At 29.5% G+C, this 17,587-nt stretch overlaps 1 protein-coding gene across 1 annotated transcript; it reads right to left on the bottom strand.

Annotated features, from left to right (window-relative positions):
• Positions 1 to 6,934: 6,934 nt before the first annotated feature.
• On the bottom strand, positions 6,935 to 9,916 carry LOC125212852 (homeotic protein knotted-1-like). Its single transcript, XM_048113130.1, has 5 exons — positions 9,250 to 9,916; positions 9,019 to 9,144; positions 8,688 to 8,805; positions 7,414 to 7,670; positions 6,935 to 7,337 (listed from the first exon to the last, which is right to left on the bottom strand). Exons 1-5 carry the CDS (start codon positions 9,577 to 9,579, stop codon positions 7,128 to 7,130), a joined length of 1,041 nt encoding a protein of 346 aa, XP_047969087.1. The 5' UTR covers positions 9,580 to 9,916; the 3' UTR covers positions 6,935 to 7,127.
• Between the last annotated feature and the right edge of the window lie 7,671 nt (positions 9,917 to 17,587).

Genomic DNA, 17,587 nt, shown 5'->3' with positions numbered 1-17,587 from the left:
TACAATATAAGATGTTACACGCGCAATCGATTGTTATATGAAAATGGGAAGTATTTACACAAAATTAATTCAAAGTTGAATTTTCTTAGAGCAAAATTTTCATCACCCTGACTTACATAGTTACATCTCTATGTTTTGCAAGTGAATAACTGAAGCACTTATAAACAAAAAGTCATTGCATTTTGCACCGATCAATTTATTTCGACACATTTATGTGTCTATAGTATTAATGAAGGTTACAAAAAAGTCTTGATTCAAGCAGTGTATAAATGTAGTTGTAATTTATTTCACCAGCAGCTGCCGTATTGCACTACAAACTTCATTACATTAATTCCTCTACTAAACTGTTCGATTCAAATTCATTTTTTGGACTTGGTACTAATTATTTGTAGGTATGAATCTGGATTTGGAGACATTTTAATTATAAATTTATTGTTTAGTATCATAAAAAATTTGAATTTGAAATTTAATTAGCATATTTCAGGCCCTTGTTATTATATAATTTTAATTTTATGGGTAAATAAATGTTCGAGTAATTGAATATTTAACAAACACATGTTGCGCGCACACAAAGCACTAAAAACACACACGCAACACATGTCACATAATACTGCACACGTACTGCACACAACACAAACACATAATGCACACACTGAACTCACACACGACACACAATATTGCGCACACAAAACAAACACGACACAGACACTAGCACATCGATAGTATATAAAAATAAAGTAGCGTGAACAACAATCAATAAAAGTATATGTCAATTTTTGATTAATTTTTACTTATCAGAGATAAATAATTTTGAATTAGAATATATACTTAAACTCTTTAATTTGTTTAAGAGGTCTATATTTTCTATTTAATGTTGACTCTCTCCTTAGTAAAATAACCAATTACATTCTATCTTTCTCTTTCAATACACTAAACAAATCTAAAGAAAATCTCATATAATATTGAAATATGGTCATGCCGAATGAATGAGCCGCGAGATAGCAATTATATAGTATTGATCACTTAATATATTAAACAAATATTTTGAAGTTAAATTAGAATATCATTATATCGAATTCGATTCAGTAACATTACAAGTAGAATATAATTTATTAAACCAACGCTCGTGAATCAAACATTAAAATCACAAGTTTAAAATACGAAACACGTTCAAAACACTTGCTACCAATTGCAAATTCAACGGACCACACACAATAGTTTCTAAATGACACCCGCATTTTTTTAGTGTGATTATTGATTTATGTGTTTGAATCTCATGTGAATTGGACATCACATTGTGAATTTATGGCGTCAGTTTTGGCACTTGGATAGGTTTTTAAATTAATATGATTAATAATGAATTTTTGGATGGTTTTAATTTAAAGGGATATTGACATCTAATATCACGAAACTTTCAAAAAGTTGAGTTTTTCCCACGAATTTTAAAATTGACAAATAATATCACGAACTTTACCCCGTGTTTGTTTTTTCCCACGAATGAAAAAATTCCCACAAATAATATTATGATACCGATTTTTTTTCGTAATTTCTCGACAACAATTTTGAAAGTTTCAAGTTTTTCAATCTTTGAAGATAGTTTTTCTTGAAGCACACCCTCCAAAATTGTTCTTCAATCTATTAAAATAACATGAATTTTTTCATTCGTGGGAAAAAACAAACACGGGGTAAAGTTCGTGATATTATTTGTCAATTTTAAAGTTCGTGGGAAAAGTCCAACTTTTTGAAAGTTTCGTGATATTAGATGTCAATATCCCTAATTTAAAATTGGATTAATAATGATTTTTTGGATGGGTTTTTAAACAGGATAAATTATTTTTTTTTTATTTTTTTTAATGCGATTCTAACCCTCAATTTATTGTATGGTGTTTTACATATTGATTAATTGCGTTTTATTGTTAGTTTTACAGTTACCACTTGAGATTGTAGTCGGTAGTACTTTCATTTTTTTTCTTTTATTTTATTTTTATATGTTTTACTTTACTTTTGTAATCATCAACTTAGATTTCTTGCATCCCATTGGGTATGATTATATTTTATAATTTAATTTCTCATTAATTAGTTTATATACCATGGTTTATAATTAACCTCAAAGCTAGCTAGGGCATACCTTTTTTCTAACTTTATTTTTTAAATAAAAAAATTAAAAACAATCTCAATATGTTTTATTTTTATTAAACAATGAAAAATACTGGATCTTATTCATATATATTGTGTGATAAAAAAAAATACTATTATTATAACAAAATTTGACTAACAAATATAACAAAAAGTCACTATGTAACAAAACATATTCATAGATTTTCAAATGTAACTAAACATATATTATCATAACATATGATTACACTAAAACTTCATCACTATATCACAAGTTTATCCTAATGTTGGCATTTAGATAATGATTCGAAAGGAGATTAGAAAGGGAAGAAATGTACATAATTAAATTGGCACAATGATTAAATAAAACGTTTTTTTCTCGAATATTGTCACAAAAGATAAACCCAAAGATCATGATGGAGATGGCCACTCAAAGCCATTGGTGACACCTAACACCCATCTTCTCTCCCATAATTCAATAATAGAATATCTTCTTTCCATAATTCAATAATTAATAGTAGAATATTCCTTTAATTGAAATTTTGATTTAGAAAATAAAAAGTACTTATAATTACTTAGCTAAAAAATGGCTTATGTTGTTGCACAGCAGATTATTAAGTAATCCATAATCTATGTCAATTAAATTCGATTTTTTTGACAGATAAGTTTCAAATCTAAATAGATCGATATATAAAACGACAATTTGAATGGTCCAATGTCAATTTATATGAATTAATTAAGATAACCGTGTCCTAGCGTTTTCTATGATGTTCAGATCAAATTAGTACAAGTAGGTTACTTTCGTTTAATCGTGTTGTTCGGAGTGTCATTTTTGTTTTAGCGTTTTCATTGTTTTGGGTTACCTATTGTTGAGTTGTGACGATTTGTTGAGGCGTTTGGTTTATTGTCATTGTGCTTTTCTTAAAAAAATTTATTATTAGAGATATTGTCGCTTGATATCATGAAATTTTTCAAAAATTTAATATTTTTTTTTCTTTGGATTTTGAATTTTGAACTTGAGATATAATATCACGAACTTAAACAATTGTTGAATTTTTCGACCAGTGACAAATTCCGAATTTTGACACTGATAGAAAATATTTAACAATTATTTAAGTTCGTGATATTATATACCAAGTTCAAAGTTTATGTGAGAAAATAAATTTTTAAAAATTACCTAATATTAGAGGTCAATATCCCTTAAGTATCAACCCTTACATAAAAAAAAGTTCAAAAATCAAACAAATCAAAATATGAATTATTGTGGAAAGTCAAAATTGAAATCGCAAGTATAGGACTAGAAGCTAGTAGAATAAAAGAGAATGATGTGTATGGCTACTTCCAAAAAAGATGGATTAATGATATAATATGGATATTTATAACTCTCTTTTTTTTCTCATGAAAGGATAGAGTGACAATCTTGTATACATTCATGAACCATAGCTAAGGTGTCCAGCTCAGCCAAACTCTGGAATAACAATCTCATAATTGACCTTTTTATTATTTTGGCTTTTTCCTTCTATTTCGTGGGAACTCTAAATATTAATAGTAGTAATATATAACACATGGATATTATACATATTTATTTATAAAATACTTGAAATAGGTGGCGATGACGGACGGTCCTCACAAACTCATCAAAAGGCTAACATCATATCCAATCCTAATCTTAGAAAAGAGAGCAAAACGATATAGACAACCATTAGAACATGGGGCAGAAAGAAAATGGGTAAAAAACATTATAAGCAAACAAGACCTTAAGATCAAATCATAAAACAAACACAATAGAACTAGAGACATAACATGCACTTTATACATATACTATTAAATATCAAGAACTTGAAGTAAAATCAGTATAATAAGATATTTCTCTTTTTCTAACATTATTCTCTCTTTTATTTTCCTATTTTTCCACTTTAACTATTTATTTTTATTTTTATAAAACGAGTGCTCAAATGTAACTGAGACTGCTTAAGTAGGACGGATGGAGAATTAAATATTAAGAACTTGAAGTGAAATCAGTATGATAAGATATTTCTCCTGTAATTAGTAGGCCAGAGTTCCAAACAAATAGAGATATTGATTGATTTGCTTTTGTTTGTGTGACAAGTGTGTGCATCTATAACTTTAAATGGTACTGTAGTATCTTTTTTTCCGCTAAAAATGATCAAATCTAAATGAAAGCAAAGAAGATAGTAACAATACAAGTAAATGCATGGAAATATAAGCAACAATAAAAAAAAATAATGACATAAACCTAAAGTAAAAATCAAATAGTTTATAAAAACCCGACTATATATATATATATATATATATGAAAAGCAACGAGGAGCATCACACATCCCGGTGTCATCTGCTAACCTATCCCGAACACAAAGATAACGTGACTCTAACAAGTACTCCACTTAAAAACTATTTAAAGACAAGACTTGCTAACTGAAATTGGATTTTTCCAAAATTAGGAGATGTGGTTTTTTTGGAAAGTTCCTATTGTAGCACTGGATATTGATTATGATGATAATAGTTTAATAGGCCATTTTTTTCCTCCAAAGATGGCAAAAGATTAGTAGAAAGCAATTTTCACATTTATGATAAGAACTTTCCCCAAAGAAATTTGATGTTGATGGGTATCTGCCGGCGCCATTAATTGTCGCTCTTTGAACAACTTGACTAATTTGGACAAAGAAATTTATTTTACTTGAAAAAATAACAAATTTGTGCATATGGCTAGTTGATTTTTAATTTTGTAGTATAACCTAAGTTAGTTAACCTTAAAAATACAATTTTAGGTTTCTAATAGAAAATCTTATATCAATGTTTATATTTATTTAAATTTCATTTTTGTCACAATAGTGTATCTAGCGGAAATAATCATGTCAGGTACAAAGTTATTTCTAATTTATGGTTACATATAGACAGGTCATTAATTAGTTAAGTTTTTAGTCAGAAGGTTATAATCTCATAGGTCAAATATATAATTAATATATAATTGAATAAAAAAAATTATTATATATATACTCTATAACGTGTTTGGTTTCTTAGATTAATTAATTAATTAATAATAATAATAATAATAATAATAATAATAATGTACTATATTAGTATGACTTTAATTAAAATATTCTAGTACTAAATAATTCAAATTTATTAAGTATATACTCTACAACGTGTTCGATTTGTTAACTTAAATAACAATTATAATAGTATGAGATAAGTCATAATTAAATCCAGAAAAAAAATATTTGGTTGACTTTGCAACTTTAATATGATTTGAAACATGTTTAATTTGCAATAAAATTATTTAGTGTCAAGTTAATACTATATATTTACTTGTACACCCTAAAAAATTCTCTCTGTTCCTAGTTGATTGAAATATTTTGTTTAGCATCGAGTTTAAGAATAATGTGTTCAATAGATGGTGAATAAAGTAAGAGATAATAACGTTAAAAATATGAAGAGATAATAAAGACTATGCCGAAAATCGCAAAGACCACATATCGTAGATGATGTCTAATTAATTTAAGTATTGGATCCAATTTTACAGACCAAACATGAGCGAAGTTATCTTTGGACATTTACTACAAACCAAATTCCACTTACTAATAGTTGGGCCTGCATAGGTTGTTTTACTTGTTGAATTAGCATACGCATTTATATTGGGCCTCCAAAGCAAGTCTGAATCTTTTCAATTTGGACTATTTTATGATTGGGCTTGCATAAGAGAACCATTCAATTTGGATTATTTTATGGAGTAGCACAAGCATTTCAGGGAATAAATAACAAAAACATACTGTTACTACTTAATAAAGATCAATACATAAACAAAAGTAAATGCCTTATTCAATTTGGAAGGTGCATGTTTAATTTCCAATAGGCAAATCTTTGTGTGTTGAAAATGTCCTATACAGGTATTATGCGGCATTCATACTCATACCCATTCCAACCAAAACGTAAAAATTTCTAATTTCAATAGGCAAATCTTGGTATATTACTGGTATACTGCGCATTCATACCCATACTCAAACCTAAAACTATGAATTTTAACCATTTTTAATCATGATGATATATTCAAATTTTCTATTTGTAATATGTTAATGATCTGGTTACTCAAAGACGTGGTTGAGTTATTTGATAAATGTGTTAGAGAAAAACCTTAAAATTAAGGACTTGTCTGGTACTCCCTCCGTTCCATAGTAATGAAGTCATTTTGCTATTTTGGTACGTTCTATAGTGATGGAGTCATTTTGTTTTTGTAAAAACATATTTCTTTTCACTTACTTTATTATCTCTTACTTTGTTCTCTCTTCATCTCTCTGCATTTTTTCTTTCTTACTTTATTCTTCCTTTACTTAACACACTTAACACGATTTTTCTTAATCTTCGTGCCTGAAAGAAATGCCTCCACTACTATAGAACGGAGTAAGTACTTGCAAAATCCATGATTTTCCTCTTGATTTGTCCTAAATTTATTAATTACAATTAATATTTAATTATCACACATTCGATTCCAAAGGAATTAACTCGAATTTTCCCTATGTCACCGTTTATTGGTAGAGTTTTTTTTTTTTTTTTTTTTATCGAAACAAAGTCCTTATATATAATGTCTCAACTCACATTTCACTGAAATAATAATCTGATCTGTGAAAGCATATTCAAATTATATAAAATTTTGTCACAAGCTTTGCAAATATCATCTCAATTCAATTATTTGCCAAAAACTTTATCTAAGGCTTCATATAAAACACCCTCAAAAGCGAAAGCAACACCTAGCTAGGGTTTTTCAAACACATAATTTCACCAAATAAAGAATATAGTCAAATAAACAAATAAAACTTATTATATGCACACCAATCTCATAGAATAACACAACTAGCAATCCAATAACAACAATATAAATACAAGATTCAGCTGTCAAAACACCACCAATCACCAAAATCAGCAGCAGCAGCAGCTCTCATTCAAAACACAACCAACACCACAAGGCAGAGGAAGCCGAGACGAAAACAACGTCGTCACGGCCCCAATCTGTAAGGCCCATCACCCATGTAATGGCCCTCCATGTAAAGCCCCGGCCCAGCCTGGGGGTGCTGCAGCCCATCCATCACCATGAACTGCATATCCTCGGACGGCTTCCAATGCCTTTTCCTCTGGTTGATGAACCAGTTGTTTATCTGCTTCTGGTCAAGCCCTGTCGTCTCCGCCAGCGCCAGCTTCTCCGACTCCTGCACCAATACTCATATTCAACACGACGATGATGATGATGACAATGATCATGATTCATGAAAACGATATGTGTACCGAAGGATAAGGCCACTTGTAGTGAAGCTCCCACCAGCTGAGGAGCTTCTGCCTCGCGTCTTTGGGGAGTTTCCCTTTCTTCTTCTTCTTCGAGAGCTCCTGCTTGAGGCTGCTCAGGTAGCCGCTGTACTTTTTCAGGAGATGGTTCTTCAGCTCCCGGTCCTCGGCTCTTGGATCGATCTTAGCTACTTCTGTTGACTCTCCCGCGCTGTGGTCGTGCTCTTCTTCGGACGAGGCGCCACCCTCGTATTTTTCCTCTTTTGGTAAAAAGCAACGAACACTGGTGTTAGAAGTTAGAATGTTGGAGTAGATTTTATACACTCAATAACCATAACCGAACAAGTTAAATTTGATAGTATTTTGTAAGCTAATACACATAACAATATAACATTGTTACTCTTCCAATTGATACTAAAATGAAGGGAAAAATCATTTCCATCGTTTCAAATTAAACCGATACAATACTTTTGAACGAAATATAAAAGAATCTATCTAAATTGCCAAGAATATAAATACCAATTAAAAACAAATAAGAACAGACTAGGTGTTGCTTATATTCGTTGATTTTGATTTTGTTTTCGGGCTTTGCCCGCTTTTCATACCAAAAAAAACAAATAAGAACATAAAAATTGCCAAAAGAGAAAACCAAAGATTTCCAATAAGGAATACTTTTCCCCTTCTCAACGATTGTACATACTATAAACAGAACGGATGTGCATCGATTTCACCTTGGTTTGCAATTTATTTATTTTTCCAAAAGTTGTCATTCTCAATTTAGTAATCCAACTTTGTATAGAGTTTACATAATTTGGCAATTAGTGATTAAAAAAAAAGTGATGAAACAACAGACTAAATCATAAAATATGGGAAAGAAAATCAAATGATATTGTTATCTTCTTATAGTATGCCCTCGTGATTAGGGTTTCATCTTTTACTACTCCATGCTCAAAAGAGTGTACTAATATCGAAATAAATAAAGTTTGGAGCATTTGGGCACTAGTGACAAAGCGTTGGAAAATGATTGTATCAGTCAAAGTTTTTGTTCTCTAGGAAAATATAGTCAGTAATAAATGAAATGAAAGGTGTAATTCCTTGCACACAGAGGAGAGAGAAAGAGAGTCAAACACAATTCGGATAGTGCCCCAGTTTCAACTGCCAGTTTTTCACTGCAGGCAATATTATCACTGGATATCTTATCCGTTAGTAGTACTAATTAAACTCCACTAATCATCTATATTCTCACCCTCACCAAAATCTATAGAGAGAGAAAATACCAGAATTTTTAGTGAGAAGGCTGAGCTGCTTCTCAATCCGTCGCATGAACTCCATGGCTTCATGAATCGGCTTCGTCAACTCCTCTCTATACTTCACTAACATATCATAATATGCTTCCTACAAATCCAATCAAACATTCAAACTCAATCTCTTAATTTTGAATTTTTTATCCTGAAAATCATAAAATTTGGTCAAATTCTGGTTCCTACACCTTTAAAAATCGGCTAGAAAAACCACGAGTGAATAAAGTTCATTATTTTTTAGATTGATTTTTAATGTTGCGAGACGAAGCAGAATTTGATAATTTGCCGTTTATATAGAGATATTCACCATGAACTGGTCGAGTTCCGGATCCTTGGAAACATCTCTCCCGGCCGCCACCGCGGCTCGCTGGCTGGCCTCAAACTCCTGCCGCACTGCCGCGAGCCGCGCCACCACATCCGGCGGCGCTCCAACCTGTATAAATTTTAGTTTTAAGACTTGAAAAATAATGCATGTAAATTGAAAATGAAAATTAAAAAACAAGTACATATATATCTCTTCTCTCTAAAAATATCTAACCTTTTGGCAGTCCATGTAAGCATCCAAGAGGCTCGAATACTGAGGGTGAGCGATAATTTTAGCCTTGATAGACTCCGCTTCGCCGGAATCGTGATTCTCCAGCCTCCGATCGTGGCGGCGGCGGTGGTCCTCCGCCGCCGCCGGAGCGTAGTGAAACCGATTTCGCGATTCAGTTTTGACCGTTGGATGCTGATGCTGCGGTTCCGATTGATCGTAGCAATCCGGCGATTGGATGTGGAAGGCGTTCCTTCCATACACTGAGGAGTCTCCGTACACAAAATTGCACCTCGAATTCGAGCTTCCGCTCATCTCATGATTGTATTCCTCCATTGGAGGAGAATTGGAGATCGGAAAATTCGAAATCGAGAAGAAGATGGAAATTGAAACCCTAGGTAGAATCTGGCTAGGATTGTAAAATTGTGATCAAATCAAGTGAATCGGAGGTGTTTTTTGTGTTGTGAGAGTGGAGGAGAAGAAGAGTGGTGTGGCAGCATGGAGATGGAGTGCGGCGGAGGGAGGGCGGAGGTGCGGTGGTTGACAAGACGGAGATTTGTTGAGTGAAATTGGGAGAATTATTGGAAAGGAAAGATGACAGTACCGCTTTGACAAGAAGCGATTGACAACTGAAGCAATTCTTTTTTTTGTTTTCTTTTCCTTGTTTCCCACTTACTTAGTTTCATAATTCTAATAAATAGGGATTAATTAACACTAAGTAAATGACACTCTTCCACTTTACATTTTTTTTTTGTTATCTTATTTTCATTAATAAATAACTTTATTAATCAATTTCATTTTTACAATGCTAAACAAAGAATTTTTAGTGTTCATAAACTATCAGTTCGTTAACTGAAAAAATGTATGAATTGTGTGTGTGAAAATAAAATAGTGGAAAAGCCGTTGTGAATTAAGTGAACTTCAGTCAAATTCATTATCACCTGGATAAATTAATTGGATAATTGGTAGAAATATTAGTTGATTTAATTTATACTAGTAGTAGTTAATGGTACAAAAAGTTTTCAGTTGACGTGTACATTGATTAGACTGATTAAAAATATAAAGAAATCGTATTGTTTGGATTGGATAAATAAGAATGTTTTCAACTATATAAAATAAAGAGATAAAGATTGAGTATGACAAAAGTTCTGTTGGTTATAATCTGTTCTACTTTAGTTTTTTAATTAAGATTCCGCGTAATACCAATATGATGCTTAATTAAAGTTTAAACTAATCTGTCTATCCCTCATGTAAAAGGAGTAAAATGTAGGTATATAATTACTATAATAATTTTATTAATATGCGGACCCATTGAAGCAAGAGGTGACATTTCCTATCATTTCATTGCTCCCTTTTATCAGCTTTAATTTCCCTCTCTTCACTTCTATGTCAATACAACGCATTTCCAACTGCTAATCTTGCATTGAGATATGACACCCCCATGTTTTCTTGTCACTCTCACTCAGTCTCTCTCTCTTCGCACAACCGTAGCCGCCGGTATATATACGTTTTAACATTACATGACCGACTTGTATTTTAAAGCAAAATTGATAACAAAAAATGATAGAGAGGAAAAAAAGTGATTGAATGTATCATTGTATTGTAAGTGGAGACGATCCACACGCAAGTCCATTTAACTTTCATTTGCTTATTTCAAAGCATACACTGTGTCAAACGACGACGACATTTATTATGTCTGATCTCACAAATTCAGTTTCCTATATTCGCACTGCTAGTCAAATTTTTTATTCTTTATGAAACACATCAATATATCAATGAAGAATTGATCTTGGATTAGATTTATTTAAGTTTTTGAGCGTTTGACAAACTAAATTCCTTCTATATATAGATTTACTTGCTTCCTCTTTAAATTACAATGGACATAGTATATATGATGTTCACATTACCCTGAGATTTTGATAATTGTTACTCTGTTCATACGTCACTTCACGAACTATAAAAATTAATTTGCTCTTTAAGATTTTCAGACATGCACAATAAATGGAATGAATAATTAGCTAGGGAAAATAAAGAACTGCGTAAAAGCAACGTATATGTATGAAACAAGTTTTAAATCTACTGCCATCAACGTCAATTGATTCAATTGCCTAATAAATTAAATATCTCTCCATCACAATAAATAGTGTTCTATTATAAGCTAATGAAGATAGGATACAGTAAAATAGAAGAAAATTTATATGTATCATCGATTAAATTTGAGATGAAATTATGTAGTATTAGAGCGAGTTTTTCAATTGTGAGATGAAACTTTAACTAACCGAGCAGTATATAAGAGCGGAAATAAAGGGAAAATTCATTGACCAACATTATGTTTGAGCGTCGAATTTCCAACCGAATCAGGTGAAAAATCCAACTCATTCAATGTTCTTAAGTGGTTTGAGGGAAAAATGATAGTACAAAGAAAATACTACTGGTATCATTATCTTTGTAAAAGAATAATTAATATCATCTATTACAAAACTCATCAGCAACTTGATCACTTCTGATCAATTGATTATAAATTAAATGGAATCTCATGTATTTATATCAATATAAGTGTGAAAGTGTTAACTCAGTTTGATACCAGCGGCATGCTCGTCCTTCCGTGTCGCTGGCAAGGACACGTTCGTCCGTTCCAGCGGCACGACGCTGCTCTTAAATAAGAGCACGTCCGTGCCGCTGAGCAGCCTTACGTGGCGGCACGCGATTGGCAACGGCAATTTTTAATATTGATTGATTATTAATATTGAAATGATAGTTTAATTTAATTTTTCTTGTATCACGTGTTATGTGAATTTTTTTTTTAATTGTGCAGTGATTTTTCCTCTCTACACAAGTCGAATTCTATATTTAAAATATGAATCTAAGTCAAGGAGACAATTAGTGGCTAATCCAACAGTAAAATGAGTAATCCCTAACAAAATAACACAAAGTATAATTAATTAAAAGCATCTAGCAAGAATCCAACAAGACAGATGGCTAATCCTACAGTAAAATCTTACGTGGTTTAGCATCTTTCACATAATTAATCCAATTATTTATTTAATTGGTCCAGCTGCTGAGCATTATTAATTGGCTAATCCAATCCTAACCCTTTTTTTAGTTCAAGTAATGATGAATACTTTATTATTACTTGAACAGGAAAGGCAGTTAAGTCTACAGGAGAATTGACTAAAAATAGGAAGATAGTAGTATTAATTAATTAGGAGATATATCCCTTTCTAGGTTTTGACATGATATCAAGGTTAATATGATTAATTAATATGCTTCATGTCGTTGATTTTCTTTTCATTTTCATCTTTAATGGTTTTACTTTTGTTTTTCCTGCCGATAAAATTCTACTAATATGCACAATTTTATTCGTATTAAACGTATGAGAAATTTGCCTAAAATTGTGAAATTTGCTCATTTTACTTTAATGGTTTTCCTTTTGTTTTTCCTGCCTAAAAAATTGTGAAATTTTCAAATTTTAAAATCAACTGAAAAAACTACAGTACATATGAATTTTGGATTTTAATGTATACTAGTAGAATGATAGAGTCACAGATAAGAGCATTAAGCAATTTTGTAACTATGGACATACATTAAATTATGGTGTTATTCGGCGGCTATGAATAATAGTTTAATTATCTAAAATTAAATTGTAAATGTATTTTTTTGTTAGAGTAATAAGCTAATATAACTAATTATTATAAAATTATTCCTTTAAAATTAAATTATATAATTTGATTTTATAAATCAAACATAGTACATGCATAATACTATAATCTTACAAAACTAAGGTCACCTAAATTATACATTTAACTTTGCTCATGAGAAGGAGTCGTCATTGTACAGTCGTCATTATCATAAAAAAATAAATAAAATAGTGAGTGGTGCAGGGAGTGAGAGAGTAGAGGTGGGAGTGGGCCCCACCTATCTGGAGTCGAGCGCGCGAAAACAGCGCGGGAGCTGTCCCCCAACATACGTACAACTCCTTTACCATCTTAATAATATTTAACTTCGAAACACTATTGTGATTACCTCATAAAGTGAGAATTTATTAAATCAAATGATTTTTTAATTTATGCAATACTAGTACTTTTATGATGGAGAAATTGGAGTTCTAATCAAATTAGAGATTAATATTATGAATAAGGGGTTAATTAGGTTCTCAAGTGAAACAATACGTACGTATCTATTAATAGATGTACAAATGAGATATCGAACAATTCATATATAGTTGTTAATTGAAAGGTGATTAATATTATTTCTTTTGCCTGGTATCAAGAGTTTTGGTTTATCATTTTAGTTTATTTTAATTTGTTTAATATTACGAACATCAATTTACTTTTATTATTAATAGTATATTAATAGCAAGTGAAGTTCACATTTCATTAACTTATAAAAGTATTATATGCATTTTATTGTAAAATTAATCTACTATACGAAAATGAGATTCTAATTTCATTATTATTTTTTTACTTATTATTTTTTATGTTTATTAAAATATGTGTGAACTTACTAAATACCTACAATCATAGATAGTGAAAATATAGTACTACTCCACTATATTTGATCACTTAGTGCAAATTAAAAAATATTTATACAAGTAAATGGTCATGAATTTAGCATATGGACACAATATAAATTATATATTCTGCAATTGTATCAAATCAAAAAAGTTATTACAACTGTTGATTTGATGGTGGTGGACCCCCACTCATTTTGTGAGTTCCAATAGATATTCATTGGACATGGGTAAATATTTTAAAACTTTGAAATTGAATAGGTGAAGTTTAGTTAGATAAACATAGTATTCTCTTTTTAAGAAATTAAATTTAAGAGATATTGTTTTATCATTTGTATATTAAGTGGAGAAAAAAAATAATAATACTATATTTATATAAATATGAGAGATTTTTTTTTTAAAGAAAATATAATATCTTTTGTAGTGCAAATTAGAAAGAATAGTGTAACATTTATTATGAGACGGAGGAAATAGATAATTAAATAGAGATATTTTATAAAAATAAAATAACTCATTTTAGTTGGGACATTTCAAAAAGAAATATGAGTTGCTTACGATAAGATGGAGGGAGTAATATTTTGTTATACTCCATTCATTATTTAATATTGTTCCCACAATTGAAAAGTAAATATTTGGGATGTACTCCCTCCGTTCCCTAATAATTGGCACCGATTAACTTGATACATTTTAAGAACTATTGTGGAAAGTAGGTGGAAAAAGTTAGTACAACGTAAATTCTATTTTATATGTATATCAATTTTATAATAAAATATGAGTTTAATGAGTCAGTGGAATGTATGTTCAATTACTAAATGTAGTGAAATGTAAGGATAACCTTAATTGGGGATGAACGAAAGAAGAAAATTAGCGCCGATTAACATGGTGCGTAGGCAGTATTAAAATGAAGGATAATGCTATGTAGCCACATTATGGCCATCCACACAATGGTATAATGGTATTTAAACATTATTAAAATATTAGAAAAATTAAGCCTAGTTGTTAGTGCCAACTAGTGCATAAGTTTACATAATAGCCCTTTCCCTATAAAGCTCTATATTTTCCATTAATGTCCGACCCTTTATTCTTCCACCTTCCGGACCAAATTCTATAAACTAATGTGATTAGTTTGATTAAGATCGATAATTTATATAGTTTGAGTTAATGATGATTTATAGATTCAGATATAATTTATACGATTGATAATAGTAATAATGTTAATAATAATAGTGATATTAACAATATTAATTATTACTATTATCATTAGATTGTATCACTCCTTTAAATTACTCTATTATTTTATAAAATATAATAGGATTATTATACTTTTATATTTTAATATTATTAAATGTAGTATGTTATACTTATAGTTTTGCAAATTAATATATGTAGTACTAATTATTATTTTTATGTATATTAAATAATAAGTATAATATGTTTAAATTGTTATATTTTAATGTTATTAATCGACTGAATAGATACTTAGAGATTTTATTTGTTATCCAGTTCAATTGAATTGAACAATTTATGATTTCTAAACACGAGGTATAACTTAAAGCTACAGTGCACACCAATAAATTAATTTATTATAATTATTCCTAAACATAAATGTTTAAAAATTATTTTCTAATGTCAAGAATATTTATAATGTAACTTCAAAACTTAACTCACATAAATAAATAAAAGTACATATATATATATATATATATAAATTGGAACTCCTAGTTATTTAATTGAATTGAATATCAATTGAATGAAATTTACTAGTATAAACTAAATTACAAACTTATTAGATTAAAAATAGAGTATTAATTTTCCCATCAAAATAAATATAATAAATTAAAAAGTTAGTACTAAAAATAGTAAATAAATATTCATTTTCAAGATTATATTTCGAGATTAAATATATATTTTGTTTGGTTCTTGAGATTAAATCCCACAACTCAATCCTAGATGAATAATCATGTGATAACTAGTAATGGTCACTCCCCCTTCTAACTAAAATAATCTCACAATTCAATCCTAGATAAACATCTCATGCTTATTTTGTCTAACAAACCAAACAACCACGATGTATATTATGTACTACTATTATATTAAGTTCTCCAATCATCCAACCAAATGTAAAATTAATTAATATTCCAATTATACAAATAAATCAAAATCAACTAACTCCAAGATTATTATCAATTAGAAAAATATAAATAAGATGCAATTGTTTAACGAACGACAATATAACACTACAACGGTATATAGTTAGTATTTATATTACATGCGCTAATTAGTATAAAAATACAAAATAAACAACGCTAAACATGTATCGAACGAGAGTATGGAGCTCGCATAAGGTTTGTAGCTTATTCCGATTGTATACTATATATATTTAGTACACAAATTAATGATTATTGTATAACTATAAAATCATATTATTATAATTCATATTTTTAAAAGTAATTGATAAAATCAAAATATGATAGTGCCCTAATCATATGAAATTTGTAAATTAATAGTAGTATTATTTTAAACAATTAAATGTTATAACAATAATTATTATTATTTGTTAATCTTTTTGATATTGTCTTATTGATTTTATTACAGTGTCGTAACAGTATTTAAAATTATCCTTAACAAGTGTTAACTATGTATTTTACTTATATCATATACTTATATTATACTCCCTTAGTCCCATAAAAATAAGGGTAATAGGTATGACACGAGAATTAAGACAAAATTAGTAAAGTAAGAGAGATAAAAAGAATGATATAGTAAAGTAAGAGAGAGGAGAGAATCATAGTTAAAGTAGCGTTAGTGGATAGTGAGACTTACATTATTAAATTGATATAATTTTCTAAAAATGGAATGCACATATTTTTTCAGGACGAACGAAAATGAAAAGTGCATATATTTTTATGGGACAGATGAAATATTTTATTAGTATTATTATTTAATTATTAGTGTAAAACATGACACTACACTATAGCATGTACGTATATATAGTAATAAAATTTAAATATTTAATTATAATATCTATGCTATAATACTGTTAATTCTTATTATAAAAATCTGGAAATAAGAAGAAAGTATACGTATATCTCACAATATTATTTATTGATGAATTAACACAAAGGGTAGAATAGTCCTGAAAATTTTAATACTTTCAAAGTGCATTAAATTTGATGAAAGGGAGCTCAAGTTTCTGTTAAAAATTAGATTATGGCTGGCCATAATGTGACCATTTATATTACAAAAGGAGCGAGTAATACTGTATTCGAATGTATTCTGATTTCAAGATTTATTGATGATGCATTATCCATCTTTTGGAGAATTAATTCTACAAAGAAATAATTAAATCTTTGAAATATAATCTTAAGCTTATGAGCCACATATGTCAAATTCGAGATTATCTGGTTGAGAAGTTAAAAGGAATTCCATTATAAAGATTATGTTCCGCTTTTACCTAACATATCCTCACAACAAACCTAACTTCAAATCATACGCAAACGCATAATAATATGCTTAATATCAACTAAAACATCTTAGTATCTTACTGTGCCCATGGAGGGATGCATAAATTTATTTTAGTAGAAGCTACATATTTAAAAAATTTGAGTTAAGACTTCGATATAGTACTTAATATTTTTTCTACGTTTCGTTATGATAATATATGCTTTTGTACAATGATTCATACTAATATTAAAAATTAGATAATGTTTTAGAATTATAAAAAAGATTTTGTTGGGATGATATGGACTTATAGGTGTGTCTATTATGCGTTCTTGATCTCGTTTGCCATCATACTTGCTTTATGGTTGCTATCTTGATCTAGAGTTCTTCGTC

Source organism: Salvia hispanica, chromosome 1 (assembly GCF_023119035.1).
Source record: "Salvia hispanica cultivar TCC Black 2014 chromosome 1, UniMelb_Shisp_WGS_1.0, whole genome shotgun sequence".
In the NCBI taxonomy this organism is placed as follows: Eukaryota; Viridiplantae; Streptophyta; class Magnoliopsida; order Lamiales; family Lamiaceae; genus Salvia; species Salvia hispanica.
This window is presented reverse-complemented; position numbering and strand designations above follow the sequence as displayed.